The sequence below is a fragment of the Haliotis asinina genome, chromosome 14, assembly GCF_037392515.1.
Source record: "Haliotis asinina isolate JCU_RB_2024 chromosome 14, JCU_Hal_asi_v2, whole genome shotgun sequence".
Lineage (NCBI taxonomy): Eukaryota > Metazoa > Mollusca > Gastropoda > Lepetellida > Haliotidae > Haliotis > Haliotis asinina.
The window spans coordinates 8849890-8868878 of record NC_090293.1 but is presented as its reverse complement, the minus strand read 5'-3'; the positions used below and the strand labels follow the sequence as shown (position 1 = coordinate 8868878).

Below are 18989 nucleotides of genomic sequence, written 5' to 3'. Positions count from 1 at the left end.
AGAGTCGCGAGCTCAGAAGAACATGTACGCTACAAGCTGTGGAACGTGAGCACTTGAGCTGTTGGAATATTTCCCGACATGGACATATGCAAATGAAAGGCTCTTGAAATCGTTGCCAGTTGTGGACTTGAAAAGCTCTGAAACATGGTAAAGCTCAAAACGCAATTGAAACGGAGGGCATGTGCCATTTGTGTCCTCTGTAAAACCTTTTGAAAGATTTAGTGCGGCCCATGAATGTTGTAAATCGACTCCGATGTTTCCTATGAATATGAAAATGGTTTTGTCGCTTCTATACTGCACAAAAATAGTTACGGGTCTATGCAAATTTTGAAATTATGAATAATGATCTATCTACTGATCGACACACTGACAAATTTCAATCATAAAAATACCAATATCGATAACATATTTTGTCCAGTATTTTGTCCTGATTAACACTGACATAGGTGAAGAGTTGATTTGAAGTGCTTGCTTCCACCAAAGATTGTTCCCAGTTTGTTCATAAGGTTAGTATCCAATGACAGCAGAAACGGTGGGTGGAGTCAAGTTGTTGACGCTACCTGGGTTCGATTCTCTTCATGGAATATTGGTAAAATCGGCGTAAAACCTGACCCACTCCAATGACAGAACGTTGTACGTTTTCCATAGATTGCAAAAGACATTTGCAATATTTTAGCTCTGTCCTGACTATGAGAGTTGTATATTTATTATATACGAAGACAACATAAATATCTGTCTGCGAAGGGAAGTAACATAAAAAAGACTATCATAGCTGTACATTAAAAAAATGGTTGCTATCAGATGTTTGGTTTACACATAGAAGTTGGAAGCTAACGTTACAATATATGGGCTGAATATACACCTCATTTATTACTTTCAACACGGCGTTTCCGGGCTACTTCAACAATGACGGGAGCAAGAAGTAGCTTTAACCATAAGGGGGAAGAAGTGGCCAAGGAAGGTCGTGGTGTAACTATTCTACCCCTCAAACGTTTAGACTCACTTAAAGCATTCACTATATTTTATAAATAATTACATCGAAAATGAATTTCTCCACTAACTTGGGGGACCAAGTAATTTTTGCAGAAATATATGCAGAAATATATGCAGGAATATATGCAGAAATATATGCAGGAATATATGCAGAAATATATGCAGAAGAATTATACGAGGATCATGCACAAAATTGCTCAAAAGCATGTGCTAAATATCGTGCATGTGACGAGCTGCGTTTTGTTGTAACGTTTTGTTAAGAATTCACCTATTTCCACCCAATTTCATCATTTACTTAACTCATTACAATAATCTTTTCAACGTTACAAGTTTGTCAATGCATCAGTGTGGACAGTGCCTCCAAACAATAAGGAATAGTTTGCAAATATAGTTAAGAACAGTTACCTGAGGCACTTGGCTACATTTCAGTCTAAAATTTTGATGGGTAGTATAGTGAAGAGGTCGGAAGACCATACCATACATTGTTTTGTAGTCTGTAATCATAAAATGATATTTTCATACACAATGATATAACATAAGAGCAGGCTATAGATCTCCAGCATCCGAAGGCACATCACCACACCATTGGGACTTACCGTGTCTTAGTCATTACAGTTGCCAATTGTTATGTCCCTCCTGGGTCGTGTTCTTTACTAAATGAAGGATATCCCCTCTTTACTCTCTAGAGATTTTAGTCACAATGAATAACAAAAGGGATATTGGTTTCCTGTGCTTCCTAATTGGATGTATTTGTACCTTTCTTAGATATTTTATGTGTTAGTCTTAACAATGGGTGTGTAATAATGGCTCTAACCCTAGTCATGTTTAAAGGTTTCATCCATGTCGACTCAATTTTAATTACTGATTCTGTAAGCGCGTAATGCCCCTTGGCGACCGTATAATTTGTAAAGATCCCAGCTACCTATCAAAACGTTGTGGGAGAAAGAGTCGGACAATAGCAAGGAAACTGTCACTACTTTTATGTGTTTTATCATTCATCGATTTTGCCTTTCTCTGAGAGGTCCATACGTACATACTGAATTTGTCCGCGTCTCATAGATCGCGCCGTCTTTTGAATTTCTCTGTCAATCACAATTTTGAATTGGCAAATGTATTTTCAAAGCTCCCGAAGCATTGGAACGGCTTGCGGTCTAATGTCATGACGTAAGTTTCAAAACATACTTTTGAAAATACTGTAAGAATTGCCAGAGCTGATTGAGATTAGTTTTGCGCCGCTTTCAGCAATGTTCATTTACTATCAAGGAAGGGGACAAACAAGTTGGCTTCACACATTTTAACAAATGGAGAACTGAAACCGGGTTTCGGCATTATGAGTGAAATCTAACCATTTACCTACCCCTCTGCCATGAACACATAAATGACTTCAGAGTCAACACGCAATGTCAAACAAGGAAGATGGTACATTTTCAGAGACGGTGCAGGTCATGGTTCTTTAAAAAAATCATTGTGTGATGAGAGAGACGAACTAAAATATATATAAGCATCACTGAAATTTGTTATGCCTCTTTGCGCAAGCATGTTCCTGCTCTAGCGACTCTTATATGCAAATCGCGCATGGTATCTTGACACTTGACAGTAGTACTCCTGTAGTCAGGGAACTATGGCATATCAGGAAATCAGACTATGTAGTTCTGTAACATGTAGTGGGTTACTGATTTGAAAACTGACAACTGTACATGGGGAGCAGATGCCTCGATCCTGTTCTAGATATACTCCCTATTATTGCCTAACGTCAGTTACAGTCATGGGATTCAAAATCCAGTTTGGTAAACAACTGATATATTTCATTATTGCTGAAAAGCTCAAACAAGAAAGTATGAGTCGGTTGTGATAATGAAATGCCATATCACGAAAAAGTATAACATTGACACGTATTGTTCAGGGTCTAGAGTTTCGAAGCTCTCCTGGCGCTAAGATAATCCTACGTGCCATTCAATAACATTAACATACAACTGTCTTAGCGCTATGAAATCGAGCGCTTCGAAAATCTAGGCCCAGATATCTACTTCAGAGAGCATCTTACACGAAAGATTTGCCAAGACGCAACGACAGATGTAATTGGTTCGAATCCCAAAACCATCGTTAATTTCAGCTGATCAAATTCATATACTTTGAAAGTGTGATTTCAGCCGAGAATGTCCAAACAAATGACTTTTTTTTAAAATGCACACCATACTTCCATTATACACATAATAAAAGTCTAGACCGTGACCAAAACATTGTACCATCCAACAACAAATCATCTTGGAGTGCCTGTACCAATGTCTGCAGATCTTGAAAAGATGAATCGAACTTGGGGTCCGCGGTAGTCCAAAAGATGCTCATATCATCTCTGGAATCCATATTAAGCAAATGTGAATAACATTACAGCTATAGTGCGTATCTGCTACGTTTTAAAATGATTTCCTATCGTAGAGTGCAAGAAATAAACACAATACAATTCTTAGGTTAAATTCTATCATTTTCGCGTAGCTGTTTTCTGTAATTATTTAGTGACTATTGTTCAATTTTACCACTTTACTCTTCATAGAATAAAGACTGCTATTGACAACAGGGAAATAGTCACTTGGACACGGCCTACGCATTATAAAGAACAAACAAGTGTTTAGGGTTTATGTCTAGTGTATTAACGGAATAGGATTGTATGTAGAAGATTCTTCCGAGAGGAAAGTTTGTGGATAGTAAAGCTATGTATTGCACTGAGTGTGACGTTTCGTGATAACGGTGTTAGAATCCACTCAGAAACGTTGCACTCCATGTTATAAAGTATTTGATTATCCATAACCGTTTCCTTCAAATTCATAGCTGCTAAAATGTGCCCCTCAAAGAACGTCTTCCTATCCCAAGAAACAATCCGTGATATACATTGTGTATGACTCTGTCAATTTTACGGCACTGTCAATTCTCAATAGTTTTCAGAAGAGAGCCATTTGATCGCTGCCCGGATACAATCTGACTTATTTGTTACGAGAAACTCATGCAGCTAAATATGCATAGGAATTATCAAAGAAAAACATGCATACAAAAAAGTGAATATGAATGAAATATTTTCAAGAAAATACTGAAAAGGACAATGCGTTTCAACCAAATATGGTCGTTCTTTGAAGTCGAAAATAGCTTGTTCCTCAGATAAGATATTACATTGTCCCCACTAAGGACGAAACAAATAACATGCATCCGACCAAAAATGACATTATTATTTAAATGGCAAGCATACCTCAAATACCCATCACACTATAGGAAGGTCACGTATGACAGTCGCTCATCAGCATGCGCAGTGAGAGAGTATGGTTTTACGGCACTCTTATAAATATTCCAACAGTATCACGGTGGGTTCCTTGCATTGTAGACACGTGGCGAATCGAACACAGGAGTTTGGCTTGAAGAGCGACATCTTCATCCACAGTGCTACCCCACCACTCTCTCATCTGGACTCCTTTCTGCTCACACCCTTGATATTTGCAATACGTGCAACCAAAGAACTACGAAGGTTGACTGTTCCCTATTGTGAACTACTTGTAACGTACATAGAATAAAGGTAAGAGATCGTTTCACCGGCATACAGTCGATAGCACTGGATACATTTCTTTATTATGTTCCCACATTCACTATCAGCTTGTTTAACAGTGGCAGTGCAACCGATGTTCAGTGTGTTATCCAACAGCAGTTGTCAGTATCGTGTTGGAAAAGGTAAACCGTGTTCAGCAAAGATGGTAATGATTACAGTTAGGCGAAATACAGAAGTCCATGTACAGAGTGTATATAGAGTCATTAAGCAGAGTAAGGTCCCCATCAGAATACAAAAACACAATCGACATAGACCTTGCACGGTAAAAATCATGTGTTTGTTCAATCTTGGAATGTTTCATGTGACCAAATCAAACGCCAAGCACACGTCCCCGACGTTTTCGTCCCAAAAGTCTAGTTTGTGACATTGGCAAACACTTCCAGAAGCGGTGCCACTCATGGACAAAATTATGACAAGTGAGGTCAAGGTTATCCCACCAAAACGACAAAAGAACCCCAAACCAGATCTACATGGTACGGCCTCCATGTGACGTATGGATGCAAGTTCTCACCAGTCCTAGGTTAACCAATAGGCGTGGAGTGATTTCCAAAACATAATGCTGCGTTGGTACTTCATTCAGATAAATATCTAAATCCCTTTATATGTACCGGGCTGCTTACTATCTAAACAATGTATGCACCCGGGCGAAAATGGCGTTCATTCACTTAGATATTACACGATGGTGTAACAGCACTGTCTTCACTGGGGGCTGCAAAATAAGAATATTACATCATGTAACGATTTGAAATAATATTTGACATATTGCAATAATTTAATTTTGTATTGTGTTCATTAAAATTCTGGCAATCTGATTGGTTAACAGGGAACATTTCTTTTGAGTTCATTTCCCAATGAATCTAACAAAATAAGCCACGCCCACCGAACCGGACTACTTTCGGACCTGCAAGAGGTTGTTGTGCTTCTCAGTATTTTCACGTTTTAAGATAAAATTCACGAGGGAAGCTAAAGCATATTGGCGCCTGTCAACCAAGTCGGAGAGCTTCACCGCCCGCTCCTGTGAGTCTACCGTGACAACAATCGTGGCATGCTGAAGGCTACTGCTGTTTTACGAGTATTTATTTACCCACCCTATTTTGTGTCTCTGTGTCACCCTTCATGTCAGCACGTAACAATGTACGCGCAACTACATGCATTGTGTCATACCACTTTGCACCGGACATGTCGACCAAAACGCATCTTGTATATATATTACTGGTACCGGTGTTTTATACAGGACTGCAGGAAGAGAATGAATTTATTTATATTTACAATACAACAGCAGACTGTTGCAACACATAGTGATTTTAGTGATTTTTGTTCCTATTCTATGACCTTGTGAAAAAGATTCCTCTGAATAAAGTTGCCAACTTGCCACAAAGTCGCCATAGCGATACAACTGTCGTAACTCATATACTCTAACATAAACTTAAAATCGGAACTTGATCCTTAATCGAGATGTTGTATAACATCGTACTTGGCAGTATTCTAGTTATATGGCAGTGGTCTGCAAATAATAAAGAGTGAACCAGACAAAGTCATAAATCTACACAAATGGCAAGTGCCGCTGAAGTCCAACAAGTCAAAGTACGGGATCTTCACTGGTCCGTGAATCGGGTAGTTAGGCCAAGGACTCCGACGTAACTTTATTGCTCATGCTCACAGTCAGATGTTTGTTTATAGGTAGATGAGACTTGTGCTACCTTCACTTTTCCACAGGCCCGTGAAGGTCCGGGTTAGAACAGGCCTTCAGCAACCCCTGCTTGCCATAAAAGGCCACTATGCTTGTCGTAAGAGGCTACTAACGGGATCGGGTGGTCAGGCTCACTGACTTGGTTGACACGTCATCGGTTCCCATTTGTGCAGATTGATTCTCATGCTGTTGATCACTGGGTTATTTGGTCCAGACTCGATTATTTACAGATCGCCACCATATAGCCCGAATATTGCTGTGTGCGGCTTAAAACTAAAGTCACACACACTCACTCACCCGCTTTTCCACAGGCTTGTATTGTACACGTCACTTCTAGTCATACCTACCATCTGATTCAAATACGGTGAGGCGAGCATTACCATTAGTGTAGCAATGACCGCACCATCCTCCACACCGAATCTCGATCACCTGGTTATTTGATGACCTTGTCACAATCGGTACCCCTCCATTCTGCCTCCAAGTGACCTGTAAGGAATGGTTCAAGTGTTACGAGTGTGTATGTTCTGTATATTTTTGTTATTAATTAAGTAATAATTATTATTGGGTCACAACATTTAGTGTTTTGAATGATAGCTATGGTGGGTCACATTTCGTTTTAATAGATGGTCAACACTTTTAAGATTCTGGGTTTCCGGAATTTATCTGCTCCTAGTTTTCTATGTGTTTACTTCCGGGAGACTTGTTCGAGGGCATTCTACAGTGTTGACGATTGTCGTATGTGCCCGAACTTTCGTGAAATGACTGTATATATATATAAAGGCTGGTTGCCGTGTTGAGGGCGACATTCATTCAAATTAACTGGAGGATATATATCACCGCCAACGCTTGATCATCAAAATCCGTCAACGCCTGAATCTACATTATCTGCTGTTAGACCGGTCGCTGTGTTTACATTCTGCATAGTTGATTCTCTCTCGCTCTAAGACTTTGGTGAGTTTGCTATATTGTATTTTGTGACCCATTGACTTAGATTTTGTCTCTCTATGAATTGTATTTGTTATCAGCATTGTGAAATTGGCTTGTGACTTTGTATATCTTGCTCTCGTTGCATAATAATACATAATTTGAACGTTTATGACTTGTCTTTGTTCTATTTTGCTGGTTCACAGGGGTACATCGTTTGTCACGGAAAATTCTTAAAAAGTAACTCAGGAAAAATCATCCACATAACAAAAATCATGCACTTCACCTGACACAAAGGCTTTGTTGCATCCCTGATCACACATCACACATCAGTTCGCCGTGGTATACCGCGTTTATCAACCATTGGTATCTCTGATGGAAATTTTATTGCACATTTTATCACCATCATCATCACCGCCACCATCACCATCACCATCATCATTACCGTCATCAGCAACATCGCCATCACACTCACCGTCACCATCACCACCACCACACCCATCACCATCCCACCTCCACCCTCATAACGACCACCCTGTAGGCATCCGCCATGTTGTTTGTACATCATTGATTTATATACTGCCCTTCGTTGTACATAACTGAACACATCACTGATCTGAACTATTATCCTTCACGGGGGTGTTACGGGGTAGCCTAGTGGTTAAAGCATTCGCTAGTCACACTGTAGGCCCGGACTCGATAAATCACATTGGCACAACGTCTGAATTCCATTTCTGGTGTCCCCCGTGATATTGCTGGACTTTTGTTATAATCGTCGTAAATCGTGTCCTTAAACCTAAAGGAATATTGCTTCTAATGTTGGTCAATACTGGGTACTCGTTTGCACTGATGTTGATATTTAGCATCAGTCAGTTGGCAGGCTTAGTGCGTGAAAACAAGGATATAAAAGGCATACATGTAAACATTACGGAGTATGTAATTCACAGTATGATACAGATGATACTGATTTTCTTCTTGGTGGCAGCAAACGTTCCCTTGGAGCTGTTGTTGAGTCGCTGGATGTCTTTGCTAGTATGTCAGGTTTGATGACTAATTATGATAAATCGCAGTTGATATGGATTGGCAATATAAAAAGCAGTACAAAAAGCCATTTATCTCATTTAAAGCTTGAATGGAACCCCTCATCATTCAAGGTTTTGGGGTCTTACTCTTAGCACAGATATTTCAGATATTGTTCATTCAAGTTTTAGCTCCAAACTTCTTGAATTAAAACAGGTGATGAATAAGTGGATAAACAGAATCTAAACCCCACTTGGAAAGACTGCTTTGATCTAATCGTTACTTATTTCTAAACTGAATTATCATTTTCCAACTCTACTTAATTCTGCTCGTGTTCTACTTAAGAAACGTATGAAAATGCTATATAATCTCGTGTGGAATCAAAAACCTGACGGAGTAAAGAGAGAAACCATGTGTAGACAGATTTGAAGAGGGTGGTTTGGGTATGATTCATATATTTGAATATGTCAGAGCTTTGAAGGTGACCTAGATGCGAAAACAAGTTACTAAAGATCCAAAGTGGAAACATATTTTAAATGCTAGCTATTTGATAAGGATGGCAAAGAATTTGTGAAAAACATTGTCAAAAATATAATCTGGATTGATTGTTTCAATGCTTTTTCTGATTTATCAAGTAAAATTAAACCTAATAATTTTGAAGAGCTGTTGTCTCATAATATTATATTTTGTAATGGCAATATTGCTTTTGACAAGAAACCTATTTTTATGAAGGGTGGTCTCAAAGAAGTATCTTGTTGATGAAAACAGCAATTATCTATCCCTGGTTGATTTTAGTAAAAGGTATCAATTGGATGCATCTTTTTTAGAATACTATGGTGTCATTAGCTGTATAAGAAAATATTCTTCTGGCTTGTCAATAGTGAAAGTAAAACATTGCACAATGTGCAGGAAATACACCAATTACTAGCATTGAGCGGTTGTTTTCAATTAATCAAGGCTCCAAAGCCTATTACTATATGCTTTGTTCTTCAAACAGGACGCCCAAAGCACAGTTAAAGTGACAAGAGAATTTTTCAGTGTGTTCTTGACTGGAACTGATTCCTAAAATCGTGTAAATCAACACAAGACACCAAACTGAGATGGTTTCAGTACAAGATACTCCATAGAATTTGAACTACCAACACTTTTCTTGAAAAAGTTAAAATAAAAGATTCGGATTTATGTTCGTTCTGTAATGGACAAAAATATTCTATTTGTCACTTGTTATGGGAATGTTTCATTTTGGCAAAATAGAACTTGATGATAAGTAATAAATCTATGATACTTTATGGACTGATAAATTATATTTGGATGCGACGTGTCGGTACATATTTCGCTGTGCGATTGTCAAACAAGCTTTTATATTGTCAAAATGAGATTCCACTTCGTTCGAAAGCTATTGTCTCTTCACTTACGGTTTCGTTCAGAGCAAGCCCAGTGCCTCTCAAGTCCATCACGGCCCGTCCTCTCCTTCCACATGAACTGTCTGACAGGGCGTAGCAGTCTCGGACTTCACCCACAAGAGCATCCAGCGAGGTTGTCTTGTTGTAGAAGACGCGATCAGTGGGTTTGACTTCCATAGTCTGTGGAATGAAGATCTACCGTCACAAAGAATTGTAAATAACAGGGAATCTTTATGGTTAACTACCTGTTAAAATACCAAGGGATGTATTAACGCCTGCCTCTGGCTATACCATTTATCCGGGAGGAGCAATGATACTGAAATCAAGATATCTTCTTGTTGAAGATATGTGATTGGATTCTAGTTCGGAATGGTGGAGCTAGACCTGGCAAATGCTGACATAGCTTTTAGCAGAGGCGCAGTTATAAGCTGGATTTGACTGCTAAGAACTGTTCTGTTGACGCATTGTACTGGCAGTATAGGGGAGGGTTCATCAACCTCCACATACGGCCTGACAGCCGAGGAGGCCCTAAAAGACAGATGCTTAAGGACTGATGCTTAGAATTATGATATTGTTGTTGGGGGCCATATGTTTGTTTACAGCAGATTTATGATATGTTCTAGTCAAGAAGAGTTGAATCGATTTTAATAAACCATGCGCCTTGGGATACTTTGCCATCTACATATAAGTAGTAAGAATGAATGAGTGAGTTTAGTTTTATGTCGCCTTTAGCAATATTCCAGCAGTATCACGACGCATGACGACGGGGATACCAGAAATGAGTTTCACACATTGTACCAAATTGAAATTTAACACTGCAGCCAGCAATATTCCAGCCATATGGTTTGTAGGGGTGGGCGATAATACCGGTTAACCTGTATATTGCAATTCGAACGTCAACATACGATATACTGCAGTACACCTTCTGAGAACCTGTTCACCCGATACGATCGGCAAGTTCCGTGGCCATGACTTTTCCTTGACTTTTAGACCACTTAAATGAACAAAATGGAGTGACACTGGCACTCGTCGATAAACAAACCAAAATGGCGGATGCCGCTGCAGAACCTATATCTTAGTCCCAAACTAAGTCTTAAGCGCAGTGTTCAGTTTGTGAATGTTGTCAATCGATCTCTTGGTCCTGACAATGGTGTGTGACATTTTTTCAAAACACATCAACTGACCCGTGTACTACGATACTTTACCCACTGACACAGTAATCTACTCGCTTGTTGGTAATTATTAGGGCTGTGTATTGGCAACAAAATTGTATTGAAACATATTGAGATATAGGTATTGCGATACGTATTGCAGTATATTGGGACCTTAGGTTTGACAGTGAGTGGCACTACTGCTTGACTAGTATTAGACGAGCCACGACCTGACAAATGACCCCAATTTATATATATGGGAACGCCTTCCAGACCGTTCCATTTGAAACAAGAGGGAAACAGGTTGTCGTCTAAATTTTGACTCTTTCAATTTCCTCGTGCGAATAGTGTCGTGCTGGCGTCTTGCTGAACTAAATCGCTCTGCGAGGCACGTGTTAAACAGTAGCGGTATTGATTTCACGCCACGGTCAGCAAGTATTACACGTGCTTAATCGCCAGTCTACCTGTAGCAGCCAAGTGTTTCTGTCCAGAATACTTGCCCCGCCGGCTTGTCACAAACGCGATCACTGCGCTGGCTCATCTAATACTTGCCAAGCAGTAATTTTGCATGTCAATCCTATCTTCTCCCTAAACATATATATTATGGTTCTGATAGCAGTAATATCAAAATTAGGTTGCATGGTTACTATATTTTCCGTTTTGTACAATTTATAGTATTACAGTATGCAGCATTTTTGTTATTGAATAAAGAGGAAAAACATCCGTTGTGAATATAAAAAAATATGTAGGTTTTAATTGAAACCATAAAGATTATCACGAAAAAGTCATCTATGTTCTTTACCCATATATACCGGTTCTCAGAAAAAAATGTTGCAATACGTATCGCTCAAAAAGCGTACTGCGATATACCGGTATACCGGTAATATCGTGAAGACCTACTAATCATTGGTGTAAGTGAAATATTTCTTATAAATACTGCTGAATATGATTATACGTCTCTTACCTCTATAATCAAACCAAACTTTGAAAAGATAAAATATCCGAGCCATGCGCTGTTGTTAGGGATTTCTCCGGTGCAGAAGTAATTTTGAAGGCTTGGTGCGTCCATGAAATATGGTGTCGGAAGCGAGATGTACTCAGAGGGTGTAGTGTTCATTGCATGACAGTACACCTTCACTCGAACTGCATCTAGTTGTCGTGGATACAGCCAGTACTCGCCGTCAGTGTACGAGGAACTGATTTGCCGAACATCGGAACAGTTGGACACAGCTGGAACGACAGATGAGTTTCCGTGTAGATACACTTAGGCAACCAGTGACAATCTCCCTGAACAGGACTGAACCGTCGACGTTTGTACATGTATACTGATCAGCAAAAGACACGCAACTCTGTTTTGTCAGATTTTTAAATTGAACACATTAACGCCAACGCTTACGAAAATATGATTTCATATTTTTTTTTATATTACGTTTCTTTTGCTGTTCAGTATAATTAAATCAAATCCTAACCATTAAGAAATATTACGGGCTGGGAACTGGGCTGGATACCGAAGTCCTTTTGCAATGAATGCTTCAAGGTGCTCTCTCTTCTAGGAATTACGTGTTTTTAGCTCTCGACACAATCGCAAAACAGGGCGATATATCAAGAACACTTATTGTTATCACAAATGTTCAGCGGTTCTTTTATACTCTTCTGTCGTCTTTGCCATTAGATCCGTGAAAATCAGTGTCAGATCTTCAGTAACGCCGTAAGATATCATCCATGGGATCGGCTGGTAGGACTCGCTAACTTTGTTCACAAGTGCCATTGTAACCATTGTAATCAATGCTAATGCCGTTGATCACAGAACTGTCTGGTCCAGACTCGAGTATTTACAGACCCCCACTATGTTGCTGAGTGCGACATTAAACAGCAAACAAAGATCTGTCACGTTTTCGTTGGCTAATTGGAGAACAACACAGATCAGCAAAACCACATACTAGTATCTGGTGAAGCCCTACGAATATGAAAATGAATATTTTGGGGAAAGGCTAACCGTGTATAGAAACCTTGTTGCTCTGTCCCAGAACATTACTGACAATGTCGACATTTACCACTTCATCTGTGAAGCTCCATAAGTTTATTCAGTCAAGAAATAGTACATTCATTTGTTCTACAATGGTATAATGAGCATTCGAGTGTAACTACTATTTTTCATACTGGTATGATGATTATTGAGAAAAAGATGCAGGTTCACGTAATGCTTCTGTTCTGGAAACTGGTTGAAGTAGTTGCATATTTCTTTTGATTTCGAAGTTCCTATGTGTTACGGTTAATAATTTCAATTGCCAGCCTCGTGTTTATTTCAGTCAAAATATTATCAAAGGGAGGTAACTCTACAGAACTACCTTGAAGGCCTGTCGCTAAAACACTACTAGCACTGAACATTTGTGATACGAAATGTGACCCATAATACCTATCACTCAATCAATAATACAATTTACAGAAGATACACTGTCGTAACATGTCACTGTGTCATATCTACTTACGTAAGCATGTCATCGTGGTCCACGTCCCATCAGGCTTGCACGTCATGTTTCCACAAGGTACAAATCCCACTTGGCACTTCAGAGACTCGTTTATCTTAGTGAACTGTTTGATGACGGAAGGATCGAGGTATTCAACAGTCGGCGGGGCTCTGCAGTCTACAAAATGTATTAGTACAACGTGCTGTGGTGAAATAGGCTCCTGAATTAATTGTGATGTAATAAATTTTGCTTGTCAAGAGTGTACCATAAGCATTCGTGTAATAACCCTCAAGACAATTTACTTCTTTTCAAAACAGGAAACTAAAGATATACTATACCACTGACTTTCAGTGTAAGGTTAGAAGAATGAGAATAAATAACACTATCATAAATGTTCAAAATGTTCAATAGTACCTATTGTTTAGCTATTGCATCTTCCCCAGTAGTGGGTTGTCACTCAGTTTCATAGTTAGGTTCCCTTAATAGTTGGGTTCCCATCAAAAGCATTTTTCGAGAAAACGCATTAGTTTCCGTCTCTGAATAGTTGCGTTCCCATCAAAAGCATTTTTTCGAGGAAACTCAGTATTTTGCGTTTGACTTTGATTCAAAATCATATACAACTAACACTGATCATATTAAACAGTTCCAGTCATGACTAGTTCTTATTGTATATAGCGCTAACACTGCCGTTCCTACTGGACACTCTACTCTTGTACTTTTGTTGGTACAGGAAGAAATAAGTTTATGTGCTTTACTTTAATGTATTGACGAGATTATTGTGTTTTGTGGCGCTAAAATACAATGTTCCCCAAAATTATTACTTCAAATCAAGAACACTAACTTTTTATAGATTAAAGTATTCATAGCATATGGCAACACATACAAGAGGGTCACTCTGACCAAAGGCTACCAGTAAGCATCTTTGACATACATGTATAATTACTTAAGCGTTAACTCAAACAGAAGCTATTGAATTCTACAACCGTCGGGTTCTAACAAACCATTTTGTCATTAAGTGCCAATACTAAATGAACACGACCCCCAGATGAGTCAAATGTTTAGATTAATGACTCGACTATGATGGAAAAGTACGTGTATGCCCCTATACAAATAAAATATCCTCGGCTTTTGTTGGAAACGCCCATCCGAGGTTCTATTATTTACTGATCTTTCTACTCTTTATTGCACATTTGAATGTGTGGTCCACCAACAATAACGTGATAATGACGCGTTTTCTTTCCTACTGCAGTGTATCTACCACATACTAGCGTTTAGGTCTATCTGAATGCAGCCGGTCAATTAACAGTTCTGCATATCAAAGTCTTTCAGTCCATAATAAAATTGCAAAGTTGCTCTCGATTGACCTGTCATTCACTCAGGGGGCGTTTACTGTCGCTTCTAACAGTTTGGGCTGGCATGATTTTACCCCAAACTGTAGTGGAAGGTTGACCGGGTTGGTATGTTTTTACTTCAAACTGTAGTGGAAGGTTGACCGGGTTGGTATGTTTTTACCCCAAACTGTAGTGGAAGGTTGATCGGGTTGGTATGTTATTACCCCAAACTGTAGTGGAAGGTTGACCGGGTTGGTATGTTTTTACCTCAAACTGTAGTGGAAGGTTGACCGGGTTGGTATGTTTTTACCTCAAACTGTGGTGGAAGGTTGACAGGGTTGGTATGTTTTTACCCCAAACTGTAGTGGAAGGTTGACTGGGTTGGTATGGTTTTACCCCAAACTGTAGTGGAAGATTGACCAGGTTGGTATGTTTTTACCCCAAACTGTAGTGGAAGGTTGACCGTTCTCCGGTCAGTTTGTGTCTCATTCCAGGACACTAACCAGATTATCTGCATCGGAGCGCCCTTTGCATACAACATTACAAGTTTTCGTGAGGACATTAGGCTAGGGTTAACCTAACCTATCCCAACCTAACCCTAACCCTTTACCTTAATCACCTACACTTATTTAAAAGGGTATCATGACGTGTGTTTTTTTCACGTTTGTTGTCCTGTATTTTAAAGGTAGGCCTCTGCATATTGTGACATTCTGAGAAACAAAACAAACAGACACAGCAAACAAAATAATTACGTTCATACGTCACTATTGCTTAACGGCAATTTCTGGTTTCTGGGCAAAACAACGCCCTTTTGCCGGAACGCTGAACGCTATTTGGTCACTTTGCTTATTTCCTTGGGAGGGAGGTTGCTCTTATGAACGCTTCTGTGACCATATCTCAAATTATGAAAGACGTGTGTTATTCTACACTGTTCCGCCAAACAATTGCGCGGGTGCAATTAAGAAAATAAAACTGTAGTATTCCCCTGGGGCTAGCTACGTGCAGGCAATGCTAGACCACTGGTTGTACGGATGGGTGGTGGTGATGTCAAAACTTCGTCTCATATGTACGTTTTCAGTGGGGTGATTTTAAACTTGAACTAACTTACATCTAATGACAATGAGCTAAACATTGCTGGGCTGCTTTAGTTTATACTCTTTGTTTCTGCCAATACCTGGATAACGAATTTTCCCGGGATTGCCAAAACAAACAAGACTGCTCACGTCCAGAACTCTTATGTCCTAAAACTTTGAAAGTTCATCGTTAAATCGAAGTAATTCTATTCTGCAAAGCTAAGTGTTCGTACAGGCACTCAGTCTTGAATAGGCACAATGTCGTCGTTTGTTGTTTAAAGTCGACTGATTGCAATTAATAGTCTGGATCTCTAGTTGGGCCCAAATGTTTAACCTAGGAATTTGTATGTGTCCAAATATATAACATATATTTAGGGAGACTATATATATATATATATATAAGTAAAACCTAACAGTGCACTGTACTACATCATGAGAGGCGGTGGAGTAGCCTACTGGTTAAGGTGTTCGCTTCTTACGTCCAGGATCCGGGTTCGGATCTTACAATTTATGAAGCCCATTTCTTTTGCCTCCGCCGTGATATTGCTGGAATATTGATAACAGCGGCGTAAAACTATACTCACTCACTCACCATTTCATCATGACCTTTCAGGACCCTCGTACCTCAGGTACGGACCCTCGAAATTGATAAGTGGGGGCCTGTGGAACCCTAGTCTTTTGGGGTAAAGTAAAGTAAAGTAAGTTAAAACCTTAAATGGAAACATACGTAGTTCACCACGAGTCAAGCCAGGTCATACATTAATCATTACTCATTCCCCAGCAAAGCACCAGAAGACTGTGAATAAATCACATTGGTTACCTACACGCAAGGACACACTTCACTGCACCATCATCGGCTTCTCTGCACACACTGTTGTTAGGACAGGAGTGGTCTTTACATACGCCGAGTATTCCCTGTGGCAGATTCGGGTGAAAACACAACATGAAATATTCAACAGCGACATCTCTTTTCAAAATTACAAACCGGTAACTGAATGCGACGAACACGCACTTTACACAACCGAAACTGTCCATAAGGAAATAATACAAATAGGAACTGATTGAGAATGAGGACAATAATTATTGTATGGACATACAGCTTCTTTATTCTGTGAAAAGCGACACCATTAGAATCTATGTCGATCTTTACATAATAAAGAAGTTGTATGTCCATCCTCATTTGTCATCACCGCAACGTCTAAAATGCAGCTCAAACAAGTTACGTATGCGAGTTGTCAATGTTGTAATGCACAAAACCAGAATTATCCAAATTCAAAGGAACTTCTTCAGTGAAGACGGAGGTTCAATCACTACCACCAGAAATGAAAATGTGACACCGTTTGTTTCTACCAGTGATGCAAAACTAGCGATCTCCGGCAATTAAGCGATACATGTATTTCTTTAATTAGTCCACTATAGGAAGAAATAGAATGGAAATTCATAGTAAAGACATTCTACATAACATATTTTTCCAAAGGGAGTGAGAAGCAACATATATTTTAAGAAGATTTCTGAGAAGATTAGTCTGCATGAAATAAGGTTACTATGTATTCAGCAACACCAGTCACCTGTGGCCAGTCTTCCGACTCTGAGAACACAAAACCTGGTGCTGTTTCCAAGGAGCTTGATCCGACGGCAGATTCATCCTCACTACTCAGCTCGCATGTTCTGTCATCAAGCTGAAAGTTGTAAGACTTGCACATACTTCTCAGAAGACATTCCTTTGCACAGCTAACAATGCCCGGTGTGGTAAATTTTTCAATCACTGCACCCTTCAGCCTTGAGCCTTCTGTTACGGGTAAGTGACTCATGGAAGAGCAAGTCTTCTCGTTGGCGCCAACAAGGGTGATAAATAGAAGACACATGCTGTGAATCCTACAGTTGATAACACGAATCATTTTAACTTCCCAACATACAACACTTCAGAACGGTATCCGTTGAGAAATATATCCCAGATTGTCGGAGTAGAGTTGAAAACAGCTTCAGCTCCCCGTGGACATGTTCCACTGTATGTTCCCTGTAATAAGACTATACGTGTCCATAGATACGGTATGCATTATTTATGTTCTCAAAGTCATATATGGCAAGTAGGTTTATTCCAGTCTTTGACATCTGTCTGGGCGTTAATGAAAACATTATCGCAGTTGTTACGGTAACCCGACTGTTGTCACAAGCGTGTTTTGTTACGATTTTGTTTGAAGATCAAAAACCTCAACGCATTTGTATCGCAACTGGCATTTCCTTTGCAGAATTAGACGCTTTATAAACATGGACATGAAAACATAATGAATGGTTGTAATAACAGTCAATTCCATTTTACGTGTCAGCTGAAAACTCAGGTATTTTTAAACAGTGTGTGGAGAAACATAGACCAGATCATTGTAGTGTTTTAGTTGTTTAGCGCACTCAGCATGCGGATCAAATATACATCTTATCTCCCGTAATGACATTGGATCCCAAACGGATTCACGACTGCAGAGGCTTTTTTCATGGTGATTCGCTGTAATGAGAATAGTCACAATGGTACCCTACGCGTCCGAAGCATTAAAAGCTGTTTGTGACAAGTTACTCCCCATGCACTTTAGGCCTGCCAGAACACAGATGCACAGGTTTTGATTATTTATACCTCGAGACAAAACGACGTATTCACAAAAACATTCATATCGTCATGGAACGAAACTAGTTAGTTCTCCCGCTTGCATTTCTTTATTCTTGTGAGATTATGCGAGGGTTTGACGTCATTATTCAGAAAAAGGGTGTTCATCGTGTTATATATGCCATGCAGACGCCGTCGCCCTACCATAAACCCTCCGGGATTTTGCAGAGTGTAAATACAGAAAGTTCCATGATGTGATTATTGATTCTGGATGTAAGTGTTCTTTGTCTTCGGGACTTTGACTCCCAGCTACCTTGTGTTTGCCGTCTATGACGGCCGACTGGGTACAACCAAACGTGAAACACACCCTTCCATTGACATGAACACGCCCGTAAGTAGGTGACGGGAAAAACCGATAATCTCAATTATTTCCTACCGTGGTAACAGCCATCATTTGGGCTGACTTATGGGGAAGTCTTATAATTCAGTACACAACAACCACAGTTTAAAATTCTATTCGACACGGAATATTCTCATGTCACTGCAGTTAAATATTCATGCGCGACATAACCTGATAAGTGAAGGTTTAGATAATGGTTTCATAATTACTGTCCTTTAATAACAACGTGAATATTTTAACATTAAATGTAGATAAACTAACGCTTCTGAAGAGATGTCTGAAAGATTAACCTTAACACATGGGTTCTAGTAAAGAAAATTATTATTACCCGTGCCAATAACAACAGTACTA

At 39.5% G+C, this 18989-nt stretch overlaps 1 protein-coding gene across 1 annotated transcript; it reads right to left on the bottom strand.

Annotated features, from left to right (window-relative positions):
* Positions 1-3618: 3618 nt before the first annotated feature.
* LOC137261794 (A disintegrin and metalloproteinase with thrombospondin motifs 9-like) lies at positions 3619-17590 on the bottom strand. The gene is made up of 7 exons (XM_067799579.1): positions 17211-17590; positions 16467-16557; positions 13260-13415; positions 11735-12000; positions 9632-9799; positions 6620-6758; positions 3619-5291 (listed from the first exon to the last, which is right to left on the bottom strand). Exons 1-7 carry the CDS (start codon positions 17538-17540, stop codon positions 5248-5250), a joined length of 1194 nt encoding a protein of 397 aa, XP_067655680.1. The 5' UTR covers positions 17541-17590; the 3' UTR covers positions 3619-5247.
* Between the last annotated feature and the right edge of the window lie 1399 nt (positions 17591-18989).

Bases quoted from the DNA above. Each gene is read 5' to 3' on its own strand.
- LOC137261794 (XM_067799579.1), bottom strand. From the start codon at position 17,540: ATGATTCGTGTTATCAACTGTAGGATTCACAGCATGTGTCTTCTATTT. The intron at 16,558-17,210 runs GTGACTGGTGTT...AATCTGCCACAG, and splicing joins AGTCGGAAGACTGGCCACAG to GGAATACTCGGCGTATGTAA. The intron at 12,001-13,259 runs GTAAGTAGATAT...CTGTCGTTCCAG, and splicing joins GACCACGATGACATGCTTAC to CTGTGTCCAACTGTTCCGAT.